We start from the raw sequence: 21,092 nt of genomic DNA, 5'->3' as shown, positions 1-21,092 counted from the left end.
GTGACACCAGAGGGCACCTAACCTGGCCTTGTAAGTGATGGTCCTAATGAGCTGCCACAGAATTTGGGCATTTTAGGAACGCTGCTGCTTGACTGAAGGCTCCCAAAGCACCTCCCTTTCCCCCAGGGAGGGCAGCCAGCTCTCCTCCTCCTGCTCCAGGGAGCTGAATCATGCCAGGACCAGGGATGGCCAGGCACATCACCACTTTTTCCTATGTACTGCTATTCTTGGCAGCAGGAGAGGTCACTGAGACAGCTGTCCTGGCCATGTTGCACAATCCTGGGCATCACCAAGCTATTCCTAATGCTGTGAAACCAGGACTCTGCCTGCAAGGCTGACACTGAGCACCAGTTTATCCAAAGGCAGCTGTATCCCTCCTTACCCAAAACCAGGAATGTCCAAGGCGTTCTCTGCACTGAGCACACACCACACAACAAACGGTTATTATATCATGCTTTTAATACAAACTTAAAAAAATCTGGAACAATAGAAACTGTACAGATTTGATCAACCTTTTTGTGGGTTTTTTTGTTTGTTTTTAACTAAATCTCTAGACACACCAATATCCCGTTCCAAAATATTGCACAACATTCTGAATACAAAACTCTGATTGTATTCCTCCTTCGCTAAAGAAAAAAAAAAAAGAAGGAAAAAAAAAAGAAAAAGACAGAAACCCCCTGGTTCCCTCTCTCAGTAGTCCCCTTCTCCAAAAAACTCCAAGCAGAGCACACACAGAAACCCTCCACTCGGAGACATACAGACTTCTGTCCTCTTTCACTCCTCTCCCACAAGGCAACTGTCAATTCACTCCTTGGAGAGGGGCGGGAGGAAAGGGAGGCTGAGTGGGGAGAAAGGAATCTTCACCACTTCTTTTTTTTTAAAGTTTTTTCCTGAAAAAATATTTTCTCTCCTCTTTTTAAGAAAAAATCTTGAAAAGAAAAAAATTACATTTTTTTTACGTTAGAAATATACATATATTATATATACCTCTTACATTTTACAAATGTAGCAAATTATTCAATACAAACGGACATCAACAAAAAGAACATAAACCCATAAAAAATAAAAGTTAAAAAAAAAAATCTTCTCTCTTATCTTCCTAAGAAACCAGGTAAATTAGTGCAGGTTTTTAAAAAATAAAATTGAAGCTGAACGCCTACATCCAAGACTAGAAAAGACCTGAAAAGGCCATTAGTTTCCATTGCTGCCTGATGCTGGAGGAACATTTCTGAAGCACACTTTTTTCCTTTTAAGATGCAAAGAGGTTGGTCCCTCTTCTTTTCCTCCTTCCACTCACACCACTATTTTTAAAGCAGGTATAATACGTGTGGCAGGGCAAAGCAGCATCAAAGCTTCACACACATAAGCAGGTGGACAGGGAACATCCCCACTTCTTCCCTCCCTCCCTGTGCTGGAGAGCATGCTGTCTCACGGCAGTGGCTCGCAGGTGGCTTTGCCAGGTGTGGAGACAGTGGGGGGCAACTGGACCAGACCCTGCCATCAGGGGCTGAGCACCCCTCTGAGTCCCGTGCAGCATGTGGGGTGGCACCCAGCAGCACCCTGTTGAGGAGAAGGACTCCATGGCAGTGGTAGCATCCATTAAAAGCAGTGGGTTCAAAGGAAAGAAAGGGAAAAGCAACAGCTGGGCCATTCTTCATCAACTTGTCCTAGTCTGGAAACCTGCAGGGTTGAGGTTGTAGGCACCAGCTTTGGGGAAACTGGCTGGGCTCTGCTCTCCTCACCCACCTGCTGCATTGGTCATAGCTCAATAGCAAGCAGCCTGCTTGGGACCCCGTGCTGGGCACAAGGTCAGGACCATGCGCCCCATCACCCATCGAGGGGAAGGGTGCACTGGAAACTCTCCTTGGAGAGCTCTGGGCAGAGACAGTCTCCCTGGGACAGCCCATTACCTTCTGTAAACGTTCACTGGCAACACAACTACAAAAGGGCTGGAGTGCCTCCATCTCAGGGAAGGGAGCAGGAAAAGCACATGGCCAAGCTCATCTCACCTGAAAGAGAGATTTCTTGAAAGAGCACATTGGTTCCACAAGTGCAGGAGGAGTGGATTTCAGACTGTGCTCCAAGAAGCATCATTAGAAGAAAACCAAACCTCAAGTTTGGGAAGCAGCAAAAGCTTATTTTTCATTTAAACTGAGAACATCAAAGACTGGAGTTTCATCATCTCCATCTCTCTCCTCTTTTCACACTTCCATGCTCACACAGCGGCCTCCAAGGAGACCTCCCTTCCCACCTAGAAAGCCTCCACCCTTCCTGGACATGAAGCAGCCCTCCTTTGGCTCTCTGTGAAGGCGGGTTTTGGAGTTGTCAACACAGAAGGGATCAGAAGCTGAACAGCCACTACTGCCCGACTGCAGCACATCATCCTGGAGAAAGCTGCAGAGTCCCAGATTCCATCCCCGCTGTGAAGAGGCACTATACATTCACAGGCTGAGATGACCACTTGCCTTTGGAGAACCCATCACAGCTCTGCCCTAAGCTTGCTGCTGTCCATGCTGATGTGATCTGGCTGGAATGAGGAATTTATGATAGGTGCTTCCTTTTCTCACTGGATCAGCCACCTCCTCATGCTTCTCCAGAAAGGCAAGAGAAGGGATTTACTCGGGTGCATGCCTGGCTAAAAGCATAATCCCTTATGCTACCACTCAAGACAGCAGCTTCAACAACATCACCTTATCTTCCTGAAAAGTTGTGCTGCCTCACTAACTAAAAAGGAAGGAATTTCCTCTCTGAGACAAGAAGATAAATTCACAGCACATAATGAGAACTCTGACCTCTGAGGCCACCCCAAGTGAATGCTGGCCCCTGCTGCTGGGGAGAACATCTGGGAAGTGGGGGCAGAATCCAATTGGGGTCCAGCTGGTTCAGTGCCTCCTCCCCCAAGCTACAGAGAGAGGCAGATGGTGTTTCTACACCACAGGGCCTGTCATCCAGACTGACTGGTCAGCCCTGAGAGAGCATAAAAAGGACCTCTTGCTCAGGTACAGAAAGGTCCAATAACCAGAGCCACTAAGCTCAAAGCACTGTCTCCCCGTAGCCACAGCTGGAAGTGCAGATGAGGAAGGGAGCAGGAAGAAGCCAATTCACAGTAATGCTCTGCCCTGACTGTGACGTGCTGGGAGATGGTCAAGGAGAAGAGTTGGTGCTTTTCAGCACACAGTCAGAACAGCTGATGCCAGCTTGGGCTGGAGCCACAACAGCATAATGGTCTGCGCCCGTGGGCACAGGCGACGTTCTCCGTCTGCATGCTGAGCTCTAACAGAAAAAGCAAGCTCACCCACCCATTCTGGCTAGCATGCAACAAGAGAGTGTGTGTGTCCCCACCAACACTGACTCATCCTCTTCTTGCCCCTCCTCCAGCACGGTAGTATGAAGATGACATCCCTACACCCAGGTGGAAGGGCCCTGTGTCCAACATGGGGCAGGGGGTGGTGCAGGGAATCGGGAGCATTGTGACCTACAGTTGCACCAGTCTTGGGCTGGGGGAAGGGGGAACACAAACAAAAAGCCCAAGACTTATTTTAAGGAGTAAAAAAGTGAGTAGGAAAAAAGCACAGGTACTGAGTTAAAAAACAATTCAGTGCTTCAGGAGCATTACCAGCACAGCGCAACAACACTGAGCTCTCTCTTTTCCCAAGAACCTATATTTGTAAGGTTTTAATATTTTTTGTATATTTCTATTTTTCTTTTCTCTCCCTCTTGTTTGTTTTGTTCTTGTTTCCCCCCTCCCTCCCTGCCCCAAAATACTCTCCTTCCTTTATATTCAGTTGGCTAGGACGACGGGCTGGAACGACTGGCTAGGATACTGCATGGCATTCAGGTTGTAGCTGAGTCCTTCCACGAAGGGAGACTTCTCCAAAAAGAGGCTATTGGTGCTGCCACTGAAGACCTGAGCCATATCAAAGGTACCACCTGTGCTGGCATTGAACTGCGATGCTGGCGGGATGCTGCTGGCCTGGCTCTCACTGGCAACACCATCGAAGAAGAGACTGCTGGCTCCCGGCGAGGCGCCACTGTAAACGAACTCCTTGGCATTGGGGGAGAGCTGTGACTGTGGGGCTTGGCTCCCAGCGCTCCCGACGAAGTTCAGAGAGTGCATAGACAGGGAGAGGCCCTTGTGCTTCAGCAGGTTGGTGGTGGGAGACCTGACCATTCTTGGCTGCTGCACAGCCCCTGCTCCACCACCCCCTCCTCCGGCTCCTCCACCCTTCTTCATCTTGGTCGAGCCGAACTTGGTGGCAGCAAAGGTGGCAGTGGTGAAAGTGATGGGCTGCGCAGAGCGAGGGATGAAGGTGGGGCTGGGTGACTGGCCAAAGGAGGGGGATGGAGAGTTGGACAGCGAGTTGTCCTGGCTGCCGATAGGGACAAATACCTGGGCGTCGGGGTTGAAGCTGCTCTTGATTTCTTTGTCCAGCTCTGTGGCACTGCAGCCCTCACTGTCATCTAGGTAGAGAACCTTAACAGAGCCCTTCTCACCGATCTGGTAGGAAACCTCAAAAGGATCAATCCAGACACTCAGCTCTTCTGGCACATTGGCACGCACATCCTCCACAGCCAGCCCGCTCCGCTTGGCCGCCAACTCCACCACCGGATCCACTGTCTCCCCTATATGAACACAGCGATAGCCAGATCCCTTCAGAGGTTTCTCTGGGTACCAGTGACCTTCATACTTCTTCTTCAGTAGGCGCTCTAGCTCCTCACCAAACAGGTCTGCCCGCCTCCGAGGAAGCTTGTTGTACAGGTATGAGATGATGAAGTTAAGAGCAACTTTGATCTCCAGATGCATACTCTCTTCCCAGCAAGCAAGTCAGAGCAGTGTATTAAAAGTGACAAAATGACAGAAACATAGACAAGTTTTGACTCCAAAGAGACCTAGGGAAAGAGAGAAAAGGATGGATGAAGACTAGAGAAGACATCAACTCTCCACCTGTTGAGATAAACAACTGTGCCTTTTAATGAACAAAGCAGAATGAGCAGTTTGCACAAATACTAACAAGTAATGCTCTCTAGTACAGTCACCACAAATCTACTGGTCCTCAAAACAGAGGGATGCCGATAAGGAGAACTCTCCCTGCACCTCTTTCAAAAGAAATAAGGGTGTAGCCACTACCCGCACACAAGTACGTACATCACACTCGCCTCACTGCCAAGCACTGCTGCTGTAACCTGGCAGGCCACTCTCTGCTCTGGCAGAGCTCTGTCAGCACAGCTAACACGCCTCTCCTGCCCTGGCACTTGGCTGCTTCCAGCATGGCTCACCTGCACCAGCCTCTCCAGAGCACAAGTGCAGCACCTAAACAGCCTCGTGACTTGCTCAGCAGCTTTGTGCAGAGACCTGCTCACACTCAAGACAGCAGGGCCAACCTCTCCTCCGGCAGGCTAGGTGGTTGTGCCGGGTGCCACGTCCTGCTGGCACAAGCGCAGAAGGGACGAGAAGGAGCGAGGGAGGGTGCCGGGGCACCAGCTGCCAGCCCATGTTTACTATCCCCTTGACTGGCAGGCACATTTCTTATTAAGTGTACCCAACCGAGACTTTGCCTAGCTACAAGCATAAAATCTCAGTTTAAGTCTGCTGAGGGGGGGAGAATGAGACAGTAAATGTGCATAGGGTCTCAAAATACACGCATGCCAACAGCCTGTCCTATACAGTCCACATCACTTATCCCTGCACAGAGGAAAAATGAGCTCTCTGCCAAGATCAGGTACCTACTTAATAAAAACTGAAATTGCTTGCCAAAGACTGAAGTAATCCTCCCTCCTCTCTTTCTCTCTGCCTTGTGAGGAAGTCTCTGAAATGGAGAGAACCCACAAAAGCACAATGCAAAACCACAACACTCAACTCTCCCATTATACACAGATTAGCAAACAAAGTTTGTCTGGGTACAAAAAAAAAAAACAACCCAAACCAGGTACGTCAGCAATGCACTCTGTCACTCATCCAAAGAAGACGAATACCACAGATATTTTAAGAGGAAGCACACTTCTAGTAGCCTCCACACCTCTCCAGGGGAAAGAAGAATATCCAGTTTTTAATTGGCAGCTTAGTCAGAGGCCGCTCTGTCTTCAGCTGCCCTCACCTTGCTCAAAGAGATACACTGTGTTCAATCGTCTTCCTAAAATGGGCTTTAGGGATATTCTTGCACAGCACTCAAGCCAATGTTTACGATGTGTGACAATTATCTGAGGGTGGAGTACAAACATACGTAGTCAGCATTCCCCTGAAAAATCCCAGCAGCACAACCAGGTATCCATGCTGGCCTAAGTCAGAAGGAATTGAAAAACTGACCAGACTTGTTTGCTTGGTCTAGTTTAGTGGACAGGAAGGATCAAATAGTTTTAAAGAAGCCCTCAAATATTTTGAAGCTTTACTGCAAAAGGGGATGCAGATTCTATGCTTTTTCTGTACTACTCCATGTTCAGAGAAGCTCAGCTTTAGGAGATGGTAACCAGAAACAGACCCCATACCTCCAATCTGCCAACAAAGAGGCCAGTTCTGGAAGGAATCCCCTTTGGGTTTGACTCAGCAACATAAAAACACACAGGAACAAGGGAGAGGAAAAGAAGTCTTGCCTTTAAAACCTGCTTTAAGGAATTACTGTAATGTAACAAACTTTGATAGGTCACTGCAACCTGACCAAGTCAAAGTAAGAACAGAAAAACACCAAAGAAATAAGCAACCACAGTTTTTCTAAGAACAGTGAAGAAGAAGCCATTTTCAGAAGGCAAAAGTCCTGGCACAGAGACAGAGCCTTTTCCACAGAAATTAAGTATGAAGCAAACTCCAAAAGAGCACACCTAAACCCTAACAAGAGCTTGTATAGACTATACTACCTCAAGGGAGAATTAAATGGAATTTAGCTTTGAGATATTTAAAAGAGAGGACACCTTGGGATCCCAGCAAGTTAAGCAGGAAGAGAACAGCGAGTCTGTAAGTTTTTTATCTTGTGATAAATTCTATTCTGGATCCAAAATCGATTAAGAAATCAGATACTAAAGACTGGGAAAGGAAGAGTGCTCAAAATTTGTTAACATCCTCTTTGCTATACAAATGTCTCAATATACATTGAGGACCCCAGTTCTTCATCAACTTTTTGCAGAAAGCAGTGAAAAGGGACAATTACACATTATCTCCTTTTTTCCTAAAAAGAGAATAGTCTGTACCTTGCTTATGAAAAAGGTAAGTTAATTAGCCTAATAACACCAACAGCTGCCAAGGTAGTGGCATACAACCGACACCTGCCGAAGGCACAAAAAAGATTCACTGGCTCCTCAGGTTGTTGACATGGCAAGATGCACTCCAGTAGGATTCCCTCAATTTCTTTCTACTGCACTGAAATGTGATAAGATAATTAAAAAAAAAAAAACATTAAAAACCCCCAAACCCACCAAAATCCAGCTGAAGCAGCATGGATCTGAGAGAAGAAACTACTGAATATCAATTGTAAGAGGTGTTCTGAGCAGTCTTCCAAAAAGGCCAGCATTTTCAAAGTAAAGGCCTGCTGTACATGGGCAGAACACTGGGGTGCTGGCAGGGAACAAAGAGCTGTTTCTCTGCTCTGCAGAGGGAAGGCAGGAGCCCCCTCAGACTCCCCGTTTATCGGTAGGCTGAAGGGGAGAGGCCAGACCATCACTAACAACAGAGAAGAGCGAACACGTGAACGATTCCCTCTCCCGCAGGCTACACGGACAGATGGGTGGTGGGTGACCTTGTGGGCATCCCCCTTCGAGCTCCCGAAGGAGGCCTGGACTGGGCTGGCCGCCTCCTCGGGACTTAAACAGACGGCTTCCACGGCGGTCCCACAGCCGGACACACCCGTCTGGAACGAGAGCCCTTCTCAGCACACCACCAAGGGCAGAGAAGAGGCTCCCCCGCGCTAGACGAACGGCCCGCGGGGACGAGCCCCGTCCTCCCCTCCATCCCCAGCAGCGCGGCCATCCCCGGTGCCCGGCCGGCCCCGGCACGCCGGGAGCTGTAGTCCTCGCCCCCCCTCCCCGCCCCGCGACCTACTTCTCCCTGGACTGCGGCTCCCGGCGCGCCCCGCGCCCGGCCCGGCGCGTCCCCCGGCGGGGCAGGGCACAAAATTTTCCAGTGCACATGCGCGCTGGGGCCCGCCCGCCCTTCCCGGCGCTGCCCACGGCCGGGAACACGCCCCGCGGCCCGGGACCGCCGGGCAGCCGCCCCCTTCTCCCCTTCCCTTCCCCTCCCTCCCTCTCGGCAGGGACGAGCAGCCGCGTCCCCACCCCGCAGCTGCTTCCACCCCGCGGCTGCGGGACGGAGCCCGGGAGGCCAGAAGCCCAATATCCTTCTGTCCCTCTCCCCCGCCCCCCGCTGCTTGTCCCCTTCGCCCCAGTGAGGCACGCGAGGTCGCAAACAAGGTTTCCAACAGAGCGGCCGGATGGATGGGGATATGTCAACAAGGGCGAGCTCCTGGCCCCGCACACCCAGCGGGGCACGGCAGATCGGGGTGACCGAGGGAAATGGGGGGGGGGGGGGGGCGGGGGGGCAGCCCAGCCCAGCCCCGACAGCGCCTTTGTTGTCGCCAGGCTTCCCCCCCTCGGAGCTCGTCGTGCACGAAAGCGAACACCCCGCCGACATCCCCCTTTGCCGGGAACCCAGGCTGCCCATCGCCGCCCTCGGGCCCAGCCTGCCTTTTTTGGGGCTGCTAGGACTGGGGCTGAGCCGCATCCCGCTCCCGCCCCCCCCCCCTTCCCCCCCCGCCCCTCAAACTGGGCTGTAGGGACATGTGAAAATGGTGAATTAGAGCACTGCAAAGCGTTCCCGACCCAGTGACTTTCACCCCCATTCTTCTCTCCTGAAGCCCCATTAATCCCCCCAGGGACCATAGCCGCACAGTGACTCCACGGACGGGCAGATCGCTGCCCCTGGTGGGGAGAGGGACGATAAGCTCCCTCAGACCGAGCCCACAAAGAGGACGCGCGCTAGAGGGGTCCCGGCCTAAGAAGGGGTGTGGGGAAGGGAAGCATCCCCGGCCCCACTTACTTCGTCCTCGGCTCCAGGGCCGGCGGCTGCTGGCGGCTGTCGCGGGGGCTGAGGGCGCTGCCGGCGGGTTTTTGCTGTGCCCCGGATCTTCTGTCCCCTCCCTCCCTTGTCCCCGACGGCGCGGGGCGGGCCCGGTGCTGTGGTGTGGATGCCGCTTCTGTACCCCCAGAGCCGCCCGCGCCCTGGCCCCGAGTGAGCCAACTCACGGCAAACTTTCACCCTTAGCAACCTCTCGGCGCACGGATCTGCTCCCGCCCCGCGTGATGCGGCCGCGGGGGGCGGGCCGGGACTACTTCCCCCTCCCGTCGCCGGCCGCAGCGCCCCGGAATGGACGGGGGGGGGGGGCAGGCCGGCGAAGCCCCCTCTACTGCCCCCCGGGCTCCGGGAGTATCTCGGATCCGAGCTCAAGGGAAGGAGGGAGGGGACCGCGGTCTTAGCAAGGATTGACCTGAGGATTCCCCCAAGCGGCTTAGCTTGAGGCGACGGGGGGCTTGGGAATCGAACGGAGCGCGGAGGGACGGGACCGGCCGGTGTGGCCCCCGCGCACCGTGGGTACGGCCAAGCCCCAGCTCAGTGACAAGGCCAGTCCCGGGACTGCCGAAGGGGTCATTCCTCGCACAGCCCAAGCACGCCTGCGAAGACCCCCGTGGTGGAGCCCTCCGTCCCGCTACAGTGTAGGAGCTCGGGGAGACATGCCCACGAGCAATTCCAGCTCCCTCCATCGTTGCAAACCCCTCGGAATCCTTGGTCCCCGAAGCGGCCGGGAAGCCCGGGGGTCTGCAAGCACATCTCCCGGGGAACAACGGGGCAAGGCCAAACCAGGCGAGGGGTGTCACCGTGGGGAGGACAGGAGCAGCACGGCCACATCCGCGGCCCCGAGACAGGGACAGAGACCCCGCCCCCGGCACGGGCTCCCCGCCTATCGGACTATTTGTCACCGCACGCCTGTGTCCCTCCGCCTCCAACAGAGCAGAGCCGGCCCCGCCGCGGCGGGGACGAGAGACCCGCAAGGTGCGCTAGCGCCGGCCGTGCTAAAAATAACTGCAGCGTGTTAGCAACAGCCTTCCCATTGGCTGGCCAGGCCCGGCGGCGCCTTCGGATTGGAGCTCTGCCCCAGCCAGTAAACCGAAGGGGGTGTGTGCGGTGGGTGCTGCCAGGCGCGGCGCGGAGGCTGCCGGGAGATGTAGTCACCGGGGCGGCCGCGGCCTGTCCCGTTTCGGGCGCTCGCCCCGCACTGCGGGGCATTCGCGGGTTTGGACACGGCTTAGGGTTACAGACGGTCCTGGGGAAAGACAACCACGGTGACGGCCATCCCTGGGACCACTGGCCGATGGCGGCACCTCCATCGCCAAAGGCTGAGCTGTACCGCCCACCGGCAAGCTGAAGGCACTCTCAGCAAGCACACAAACAGATCCGCATCCTTTATTTCAAAGCAGACCCATTACTAGTTCCAGGAAAATGAAGAAAATGCCTACAGGCATCCCCAGGCCGTGTATGTTACAGTCCAAGATCACACCACCACCCACCCACACCACTTGGAAAAGCTGCTTACTGTCCACGCATAAAAGCAGCTTTTTGACCAAAGTAACTCTCCAAACTAGTGGAAGGGACACCAAGAACAGCGTTTCCAGGCTCTCCCAGCCACGTGACCTGCAGCGCTGACACAAGAAGTGGGTGACACAGGCATTACCACATCCCTTTTGCAGCACGGGTAGCTGGCCTGGCAACCATCTCTCCCAAGTGCAAAAATACAAAGTTCATCTCTTGCCCCATTCCCACAACAGTCCTCGGCTTCCTTCTGGGTAGGTTTGTCCTCCCTCATTCAAGAACATTTTACCCCAGGTACTGCCTTTGCCACAGAAGAGCATTTCTTTTGAGGCCAGGCAACTCCATGTGTTAAGAAATCTATTAATGTTCCTTCCCAGCCACAGCAAGCCAGCCTTGCTCATTTTCCCACTGGTTACAGAAAAAACAATAACTTTTGAAGTTGGTTTTTCTTCTGCAGGGGAAGGGGAAAGAGAAGGGTAAGATTTATGAGAGCTATTATGAGCAGCCTTATTTTCGTCACTCCTACTTTAAAAAGAATTTAGTTACAAAAGAACACCTTTCTTTTTTTTTTTTTTCAATTATTCCCTTGCTTTGCTGGAAACAAAATCATACTGTCAGCCACAGATCAGGAAATTAAAATGACTGAGCTATTTTTAGCATCATTAAGTATAAAAAGGCAATTACATTTCTAAAATTCTATTATTGTTATAATAAGGTGTTACTAAGAGGGTGTCACTAAGAGGGTGTCACATATTAGGGCTCTTTAAAATACCTGTGCTTTGACCAAGCTCTTTTAATTATGGCGTCGCCCTTGTACACATGCAGGCAGAGGAATTCTGTCACAGTATCTGCTCCTGCATTCTCAGCCATTTGGCTATTACGTCAAAGCAAAGCTCCTGTGTCACATGTGCATAGGGAGGGGAGCAATTGCCAAGCCACTGGGACAGAGCTCGTTTGGTTGGGTTATTTAATACCAAAGAAGGGGAGTCAGTATAATTAGGCATAATTAATATCGCCATACCCTGAATCCTCTGTACATTCAATTCAGATGACACCCCCAAGGAAATGAAAAATTCTTTCCTGCTATTGAAAGAGGCAAATATCTCCAGCTGATGCTGTAATGAGAAAATAACAGCTCCTGTGCAGATAAGGTTTCAGAAGCGAGATTTTGTCCATGCAGCTCCCACAGGAAAAGCTCACAGGCAGATTCCAGACCTCCACCTACCTTTTTTTTTTTTGTTTTGTCTCTTTTTAAAGAAAAGCAATGCTTGAGGCTCAAGGGCTTTGTCAAGACAAGGTCTAGGTGGTTGAGGGAACTGGATGTATGTTACAGAGCTATTTGCTGAGCTCAGCTGTAGTTGTGGCTGGCAGTTGGTCTGAAGGGGTGTGTAACAGTAACACCTACTTTTCAGAACACAGCAATGCCTTGTTAGTATTGGCAACAGAGTCCAATTTCTTAACAGGCCAAAAGGTCCCATGTTCTCTCCTTCAATGTAAATATTTGAAAAGAAAGGATTTTTTTAAACTTATTAGGCAACATTTCAATTAAAAAAAGGAAAAAATGACACTACCTAGAAAAGTAATGTCAGGAAGACACATTTAGCTCCTTGTATTCGGATTTGAAGACAGCACCCTGGAGGTTCAGCTGCAATGTTGACAAAGCTGTCCCTGTCTCTCCCACCCTCCCCTGCTGTTGCCACGCAAGTACTTCGCAGCTGGCAGCCAGGGAGCCCCTGAATCCGGCTGCATACAACTCCATGAACCGATGAAGTCCTCCCAAAGCTTGGCCTGCACACAGCAGCAGGACGTGTCTTGTCTCATTTTTTCCCCCTGCAGGGAAGCTCGCCCTTTTAGCACGTGCTCTGGTCTCCAGTACTGCAAGGCAATCTCCTTCTCCTGGACAAGTACTTTAAAATCTATTTAGGTGAAAAATAATGCACTTTTCTAAACGGCTTGCCTAGGTATCATCTACTGGTACACAGAAATCATTGCCAAGCAAGCAAGGTTGTGTTTTTCTGGGCTACACAAATGTGTCCATTACCCTTGTCTGAATTAGCAGCTTCAGGGCAATGTCCCATCCATGCTCTGAAAGTACCAGAAAGGCAGTGGCACTGAACTGATCTGCGCACCAGCAGCATTTGGCATGCTCCCCAGAGCTGTCTGAGCAAACAAGGCAAAGGGGAAAAAGCCTGTCCCTCCCTCTCTCCACCTGCCCAGTGACTCAGAACAACTAGAAATGGCAGCTTAACTCTCAGAATACAGACTGATATATCCAGCAGTCAGCGTGAGGGCATTGGGAGTGCCAACAAAGTGAGTATGCTCAGCTGTTTTTGGGGATGGGGGAAGGGATGGGGACACTGGTACCTCTACAGCAAGCCTTGCCTGGCTGATCTTGCTAAATGACTAGGAACAAGGGGTGGTCTAAAATTAGCTCACCATGGTGTATTGGTTCTGAGACAAAAAAAAAATCCTTACTTCATTTCCCTCTACCTTTACTGAAAAACTTTGTCATCTTCCAAATTTCTGGGAAAGAAAAAAAAAAACGTTTACAAACCTTCTGCATTCCTAGTGAGATAATTTGGGCGGCCTGACTGAGGGCAAGTGATAAATTCTGGTTGAAGTGATAAAGTTCCAGGTACAACAAATCTGCATGCCATGGCCTGCTTTTAAAGATACACAGAATTTAAAATGGCTGTTATCCTACATGGACTTCCCGGACTGCGGAGGCAGTTGCTTATTCCCATAAAACTGTTTTGGGAGAATAGGTTTGCTGTAACCAATGAGCTATATTGCTCTAAAAATCTTGGCAAATGGCATCCATCAGAAGGGGACAGATGTGTAGGGGAACCGTGGTGCAGGGAAGATGACATACTGATACTCTCAGAACTGCAAAAAGCTTGGAAGAGACACCTGACAATTAATAGCTGGTGGCAGGAGAGGGAGGAGCAGCTGAGATAGCTGTAGGGCCAGTGACAGCTACAGCCAGCTGCAGCAGGGAAAAATTACTTTTGAGGGGAGGATAATCACAACTTGTGTGCTTTTCACTTTTATCCAAATGGCCAGAGCAGGTAGAAGAGGTATTTAAGCCAAAGAGTAGTTAGAGGAATTGGTACTAGCCTCAAGGAAATAGCTGAAATTCTGGAAGGGGCACAAACCAAAAAAAGATCTTGGGGCTCAGCACCCCAAGACTGCAAAACACTAACCGTGTTAGTGCAGCACACGCTCTGCTCAGACTACAAGTGCTTGAAGGACTGCAGGGCACACTGAGCCAGGACCCTAATTTAACCATCTGAGGAGTGTACACACCCGTGGGGAACTCAGTTCCCCTCTGCACAAAGGTGCCTGTTCCCAGATCTTTGCTGAGCCAACAGACTGCTTTTAGCCTGTACTGGTATTTGACAAACAAGCAGCCTCTGGTTTCCAGCGCGCACACGGCCAATAGCCCAGAACACAATAGTTGGTTTCCCGTTACAGCAGGGAAGGCTTTAACTTATTCACAAGAACAGGATAGCGAGTCAAATAGCTTAGTAGGTTTTAGAAAGGGATTGGATGCTTGCATGGTGAAACAACATCCACAGCCGTATTAGCCGGGATAAGGGTTACAAGCTCAGCGATCCTCATGCTACGGGACAAAATGATCAGTGGCTGGGATCACAGGCAGACAAAAGCAACAGCCGTTCCCTGAAGCTCCTTGTGGCAAGGTCACGTGGTTATAAGCAGACACTGTCAGAAACCAGATAACCCATTGTGAAGTGCTAGCTGGGCTAATCCTCCGTGTCCCCAGAAAGCTCCAGAGAGGCTAGGCACAGAATGAACCAAAGAGAAATCCTAGTTGTACAAAAAATAAAAACCCAAAAGAAAAAACTTTATTGGTGTGTATCCTACAGAAATGGTTACAAGAAACGGCCTTGGAGTTATCTATCAAAGAAAACATAGAACAGCTGTGCTCTCCCTAGGAAGGTACCAGCCATGAACAGGTTCCTTACAAAACAGGGCAGCATTGAAATATACCGGAGGAAGGGAGGAGGGGAGCAGATTGGTGCTCTGTTCTTCAGCACTGATGGATGGGGCAATTTCAAACAACTGAGAGAAGGGCCAGTAAGAATAAGCTCAAGGTGTTTCTCCACATTAAAAACAGCACTTTCCATTTTTACATAGCTCCTCTACGTGTAAATGCTTGCGCACTCTGCGTTGTATAGAGAGCTGGGGCAACTACTAACAGAGCTCCTGCAAAGGCAAGAGACAGTAATCTTCATTTGCCCTCTCTTATCATTGGTTCTGATCAGGTTTCAGTCCCCACTCAGTCTGTTATTTCTCCAACCCCAAGTATATTACTGAATCTGTACTGCTTTAGGAAAATAAAAAAAATCCAACAGTTTTCAATAAGAGTAAAGTCCAAAGACGTTCCAAGACCCTCTTGCCAACCCAACAGGAGGTAGCCATGTACAAACAGGATCACCTCTTCTTGAAGCCATACTTTTTCCTTTCATAGAAAAGATCTGTCTTGGAACTGCCCAGGTTGACGATCTTAGGGCAACCATCTCTCTGTAAGAAAAGAAAATGCAAGTTAGGAAATGGGCAAACACAGAACAACATCACAGTTGTAGTAGGTTCTCAGTTCCCACACTCCTCGCCCCGTCCTCAACATATTTCAAACACCTATACAGACAAATTGCTCTCCAGTGCTGGTCACCAGTAAGACAATGGAACAGAGAAGAGGATGGAAGTCTTTTCAGCATTACTGTAGGACATGCTCTCCCTCAGGGCTGAAATGAAAAACAGCTCATATAACATCAGCCATTTAATGAAAAAGATGCGCTGTGCCTCAAGACTGAATTCTTTCTAAATTAGGATATGCAGGACTTCTAGGGCCCAGAAGAATAACCTTTCCCTCCCTTAGCCAAGAAGAATCTTGCTGCTCTAGATGTCACCAAACCATTCTTGTGTTTAGGAACCCTTCAGCTGTGACAGAACTGAATACTCAGATTTCTTGCATCTTGGATCTGTTACTACAAAGGCTGTAGGGTCAGCTACTCACAGTAGCTACAGATAAGTTCTTGTACCTGAATTCCAGTAGATGGTGAGAAAAAAGCCACAAGAAAAGCAAGGGGAGTAGGGTAGACCCTCCTGAGAAGTGTGGTTGAAAAACCAAATCAGAAATGTGCCTCTTGGTATTCCTGGGAACATTTGCCCATGGGCCACCTGAGCCCAGCATCTGCATAATTGTTTAGGGCAAAACATTATGGCTGGCCACAGCAGCTGCGAGGGGCCCAGCAGGCAGAGGAACACGTGTCCTTGGCTGAAGTGGAAGCCTGAGTGCATTAGATTTAGAAAGTCCCTGGGCAGATGTCAGATGCTGTAGAATCTGCACCCAAGCTGCCCGGCTCCCATGCCAAAGATGGAATCTGGTGGGGAGGACCTGCATGATAGGAATAACAGGAGAGGTGGGGAACAGAAATCATCCCTCCCCCATACACCTGCCACAACCCGTTTCTAGCTACTGTTTCCTTATTTCATTTTGAATCTCAATAGTAGGACTCTTTCAAGCCTTGCCTCCCACAATCCATGGAGTCTGTTCAAATCTTGACAGCCTTATTGCAGGGCTCTGTTCATTTTTCCACCTCCTCCTAAGGACACAGCTCATGAGCACCTTCCTTTCTCCAAGAAAAGATTACTATTTGCAAGCCACAGATGTCCTGGGTGACAAGGTGGGATTCTGGCCCTTACCCACAGATGGAAGTGGGCTGAAACAATATTTCATTCCTTCCCCCACCCGAATAAATGAACCAAGAGTAACCAGGTCCTTAGCTTTGTGCCCAATAGCATTCCACCTCTGCCATCCATCTTATTTGCTTTCTTGCTTCAGTATCTTTTCCAGACTTTCTCTGAGGATGATGAAAGTGCTGTGGCTGAAACCGTGGACTGTTAAAGCTTCAGGTACAGAGCTCTGCCCATTTGTTTTTCTTATTCACATCAGCACCAGATACCATAACTGCGACCAGCAGCAGCACACTTAATTTTTCTCCTTCTGGGTTCCCTACACCTGTGCCAGCACTTTTCAATCCTATAACAAATCATGTCAAATCTGCTCTTTCAGACCTGCAACTTCACATCTGCAATATGTAACATCTGAGTTTTCTGCTATGGAGCAACTTTCTTTACTCACAGCAGCATTCATCCAGATGTCAAAATACCCCAGACCTGTTATTCTCCTTTAGCTCTATGTTTTCTACAGTCTTCCCTGACAGAGCAGCTGGTTATTTCACATCTGAACCAAACATAATCATACAGGTGATCTTAGGTTTTGAAAAACACCTGTTGGGAATCCATGTGAATTGATAAAAATAAAACCAAGCTTATTTTACTCATGACTTATAAAGCCAGGCATCTTCATTCCAAAGGCAAGTGAACAAAACTGTTTCTCACAGCATTTATAAAGTAGGAGGCAGCACCACCATCACAGCTCTTATATCCATATTTAGATACAGAGAAAGATTATGGTCTTGTTAGAGCTAATGACTAAATTCAAATGAGGACCTGCTCTTGCTCTGGATTTGGCTACAGGCCTCTAGAGAAAACAGGCACTGGAGAGAATTAAAGCAGCAACTCACTTAGCTGAGGACACTCCTGTAAATCACTCTGAACCACTTTCCCAGCACGTTCTTCACAGTCATTAGGGTGTGTACGAAATGACATTTGCAAAGCACCAAACAACTTTTACCTAACACTCTCACAGCTACCAGGCCTATATTCTGGGATAGCAGAACTATAAGCATCCTGTTCTTCTTCTTCTTCTGTAAGGTCTTTCTAATGATTTGTTCCAGTTCAAGTCCTGCACTCATTGTGTTGGATTATTAACAAAAGCCTTACAAGGGGTGAACAGCAGCCTCATTTCACATGTGCAGTGGCTTTCAGCACAATATTATAAAAAGATGATAGCTCTGGCTATAGACAAAAGGGATCATTACACCAAAAAGCATTAGCAGAGAGATATGTACAATACAGACCATTCCAGAAAAGAAGAAGAAAATATAAATTGTACGCCATTGAAAATATACAAGAAGCATCAAACTTGTGAAACACAATTACCAGTGGAACCACTGGACATTAAGGACCAACTTTACCTTATTATTCAAAGGAAAACAAAAGTTTTGATTCCACAGGCCTTATAGTACCATATATGCTCTTAATCGGTAGCTCATAATGGACTTCTGGTGAGGAGCTGCTCCTGCCACTGCCTTGCATTGTCTGCAATATTTCTGACCCTAGCGAAACTTAGGCTGGAGCTGTAGTAAGACAATAACCTGAAGCAGTAACAAGCAGTGTGTGGAGAAAATGAACTGTGAGTGCGCAAAACAGTCAGAGATCCTTAGAATGAAGAGAATTACAATACCTCAAAATGTTTTGCAAACAGAGAGACCTATCAACAGGGGAAGAAAGGTCTGAGGTATCGCAAATGAGTGCCAATGTCCCAGCACTAATTTCGGCAGCTCCAAGCTCTTTAAAGGTAAGCATGGCTACTATGTAGCTGGGATGGCAACTTACATCCTTTTCTTGGATGGTGCACTCCTTGCAGTAGTAGGCGTCGGACACTCCCGGCCCTCCGCAGATGACGCACCGGCCCTGGTAGGAGCCGTAGTTACACTCGTCACAGATGCGCACCAGGGTGCAGGGCCGCACGTAGGAGTCGCAGATCACACACTTGCCATCACCTGCAAGCACAGTACAGCCCTTGCTTACAGAATGTCCTTTTTGCCACCCCTACATCAGAGGAAAAGCTTCCTGGTCAAATAAATTTCCTGTACAATCAAAGACAATGCAGCTGAACTGCAGAAATGTGCCTTACAGGCACAGGGCACAGCTTTGTACTGCACACAGACTTGAGAGGAACAAGGGCCGTGGCCTGCAATATTTGAGGGTTTTTTTAAAACTTTGTCAGACATTCACAGTCAGAGAAGAAACACAAAATTACTTCTTTGCTTAGATTGGACCACTACTTTTATTCTACAAGTTTTCTGGACTTATCCACTTGCAAAAGAAAAAAAGCCAGACTGACAGGCTGACAGGACTAGAGTCCTTACCTACACAGAAGCAGCAGTATAAGCTTCTCACACAGTGCCACATCAACAAAAGTCTGCAGTTACTACCCTCAAAGAGATAAGAGATTGTACTCATGGTCTCTTTAATCAAAGAGAATTATCAAAGAGATAAGAGATTGTACTCATGGTCTTTTTAATCCTTCATCTGTGAGAAGGCCAAAAAAAGGGCAAACTGGTATAAGCAGCCATTCCACAAAAGCTGCTCTTGCACTCTCACAAGGAACTGAGTGAAATTCAAGTACTCATATCATACAGGCAAGGAGTCATCAGATGCCAGTGACAGTTTCTTCAGAGCTGCACCTTAACCAAAACACTGACCTACGGATGAAAGGCTTCATGTCCTACTACCAGTTCCCAAGGTGTTTAATCCTGACTCCTCCAAACAGCTTGCCTAACCTGCTCTTAAATCTCAGCTACTACCAATGGGAATCTATTTCACTGTCAGGTGCTCTTGAAAATGATCTTGCTTCAGACTGTCCTCCTACCACTTTACTTATTCTCACGCTATTTTTGAGTCACAAACTACTCATCTCGTTTGCTCTGTTCCCCTGCATGACCTAACAACAGATAACAAGGATCTAACAACCGATCATACTCTTTCTTCCCTTTCACAGCTAAGCATTTATTTCTGTGGGGCTTTTTCCTGCTCTAACTTTAGATGTTTGCCCTCCATTTCTTCTTCTCCTAGATGCCAATGAGAACCTTTCTTGCAGTATGAAGCCAGAATCCAAAAATGCATATTTCCCCCTGCCTTGAAATGATCAGGATGATATTTTGGTATTACAGATTACAAGGATCCAATGAAGCAGTCACTTTAGCTGGCAGCGGGTATTCTAAAACTGCCTTTGTGTGAGAGTCTGTTTGAGCTTGCAACTTTTTAGGTATTCCTGGAGCTACACTTGCAACATTAAGGTAATTGTTCCCTTCTCAAAGAGTGACATCAAGCTTGTGTTAAAGCAAAAACAGATTCCAACCTTCGAATCCAAACTGCATGCTGTAACCACAACACTATGTTCTCAAGCAATTAAATGTGGATTCTATACTTACATTTTTCACAGAGTCTTCCGATTGCTGGAAAAAAAAAAGAAAAAATTATTTGAGGCGGGAGAAAAATCTAAGTAACTACAAGCTTGAATGTCAAATAATTATCTTCTGCAATGAGCAGTCTTTTAAAAAATTAAAGGTTAAACCACAGAAACAGTTTGAGCATAAATACAAACATTCATGATAAACAATATATACCCTCTTGGAAACATTTACCAAGACCAAAGATGCACTATGAATACACAATGACACCCCTGGGCAGTAAGAAAACCTACATTCATCATTCAATTTCAAACACAGCCAGTGTGTCTGACTGAAGGAAATGCTGTACATGAGTCTTGGCACAGCTTTTACAATGGTTTTAGTGGGGAAAAAAAATCAAGTGCTCGTTTAAAGCAGCACAAACACCTTCTTTGCTTTAGAACATGAATGTAGTTAAATGTATCTTAGAAGTCTTGTCACTTGTCTGGGACACTCACAACAATGATGTTAGGAACTTGGATAAATGCCATAAATATCAAGTTTCAAAGACTAGATGTCCACATTCACGAAGACTAAATAGTGATTTGGCTGAAGTCTGAGAGACAAGGGATTTGTCAGAATATGACTTTTCAACATAGACAAATAGAAGCACTATTCTAAAAAGAGATTTCCTATGGACCGTGCAGCTGAATATTTTGCGTTTATGGATCTTGCAGAAAACTGCTCATTAAATTTGCTATTCCAAGGAGTGACAAAAACCTGGAATGGATACCTCAACTTCTAATCTTGTAAAAGAGTTCTTTGAACCTTGCCCAAAGGCTGACTGAGACAGGACAAGGATAAATCCCGTTATCCGTATTACAGTGATAACCCAGAAGATAACTTTTGTCTCCTAGCCAAAAAGATGCTCCCAAACGCTGCTGGATCCGCAACGCGCCGCGGGACATCGAAACAAAATGAAAATAAAAGGAAAGAAAAAGACGGAGGGAGAGAGGGAGGGAAGAGAAGGTGGCGCGCGCCGCCCCTCCTCCTCCTGCCCCGCTTGGCCGGGCCTAACGGCCGCGCGCGCCCAACGCCCGGTAACGGGCCCACACGCGCGCGCCTCCCGCTCGCCCCTCGGCGGGAAAAGGGGCGAAGGAACCCCCCCAATCCTCGTCCCGCCAGCCCCCGGGACTCACCGACACCCGCCTGCTTGCGGCAAAAGATAAGGTCCGGGTGGTGCTTGGCCATGGCGAGGCGATACCCGCCCGGCGCTGCTGCTCTGGCCCTGCGGAGCGCTCACCGCCGCACCGCCCCCGGGTCCTGGCCGGGGTGAGAGCAGCGCCTGCCAAAGCGCCTCCCCCGAGCAGGAAAACGCCGAAGGATGCCGAGATAAACTCTCGCTCCTAAATCCACTCCAT

At 48.9% G+C, this 21,092-nt stretch overlaps 2 protein-coding genes across 3 annotated transcripts; both read right to left on the bottom strand.

The window, feature by feature from the left end:
* Nucleotides 1-441: 441 nt before the first annotated feature.
* Nucleotides 442-9,269, bottom strand: TOB2 (transducer of ERBB2, 2). The gene is made up of 2 exons (XM_014882671.2): nucleotides 9,020-9,269; nucleotides 442-4,890 (listed from the first exon to the last, which is right to left on the bottom strand). The coding sequence occupies exon 2, from the start codon at nucleotides 4,802-4,804 to the stop codon at nucleotides 3,782-3,784; it is 1,023 nt and encodes a 340-aa protein (XP_014738157.1). The 5' UTR covers nucleotides 4,805-4,890; nucleotides 9,020-9,269; the 3' UTR covers nucleotides 442-3,781.
* Nucleotides 9,270-14,411: 5,142 nt separating this feature from the next.
* On the bottom strand, nucleotides 14,412-21,010 carry PHF5A (PHD finger protein 5A). Of its 2 annotated transcripts, XM_014882640.2 has the most exons (4): nucleotides 20,871-21,010; nucleotides 19,714-19,737; nucleotides 18,113-18,279; nucleotides 14,412-15,112 (listed from the first exon to the last, which is right to left on the bottom strand). In XM_014882640.2, the coding sequence occupies exons 1-4, from the start codon at nucleotides 20,920-20,922 to the stop codon at nucleotides 15,023-15,025; spliced, it is 333 nt and encodes a 110-aa protein (XP_014738126.1). In that variant the 5' UTR covers nucleotides 20,923-21,010; the 3' UTR covers nucleotides 14,412-15,022. The 2 variants fall into 2 exon arrangements, with proteins under 2 accessions (XP_014738126.1, XP_088021381.1); XM_088165255.1 differs by lacking the exons at nucleotides 19,714-19,737; nucleotides 20,871-21,010 and adding an exon at nucleotides 18,649-18,809.
* Between the last annotated feature and the right edge of the window lie 82 nt (nucleotides 21,011-21,092).

The sequence above is a fragment of the Sturnus vulgaris genome, chromosome 5 (genome assembly GCF_052056855.1).
Source record: "Sturnus vulgaris isolate bStuVul1 chromosome 5, bStuVul1.hap1, whole genome shotgun sequence".
NCBI lineage: Eukaryota > Metazoa > Chordata > Aves > Passeriformes > Sturnidae > Sturnus > Sturnus vulgaris.
Note: the sequence above shows the minus strand (reverse complement) of the source record. Positions and strands in the feature narration are given on the sequence as shown.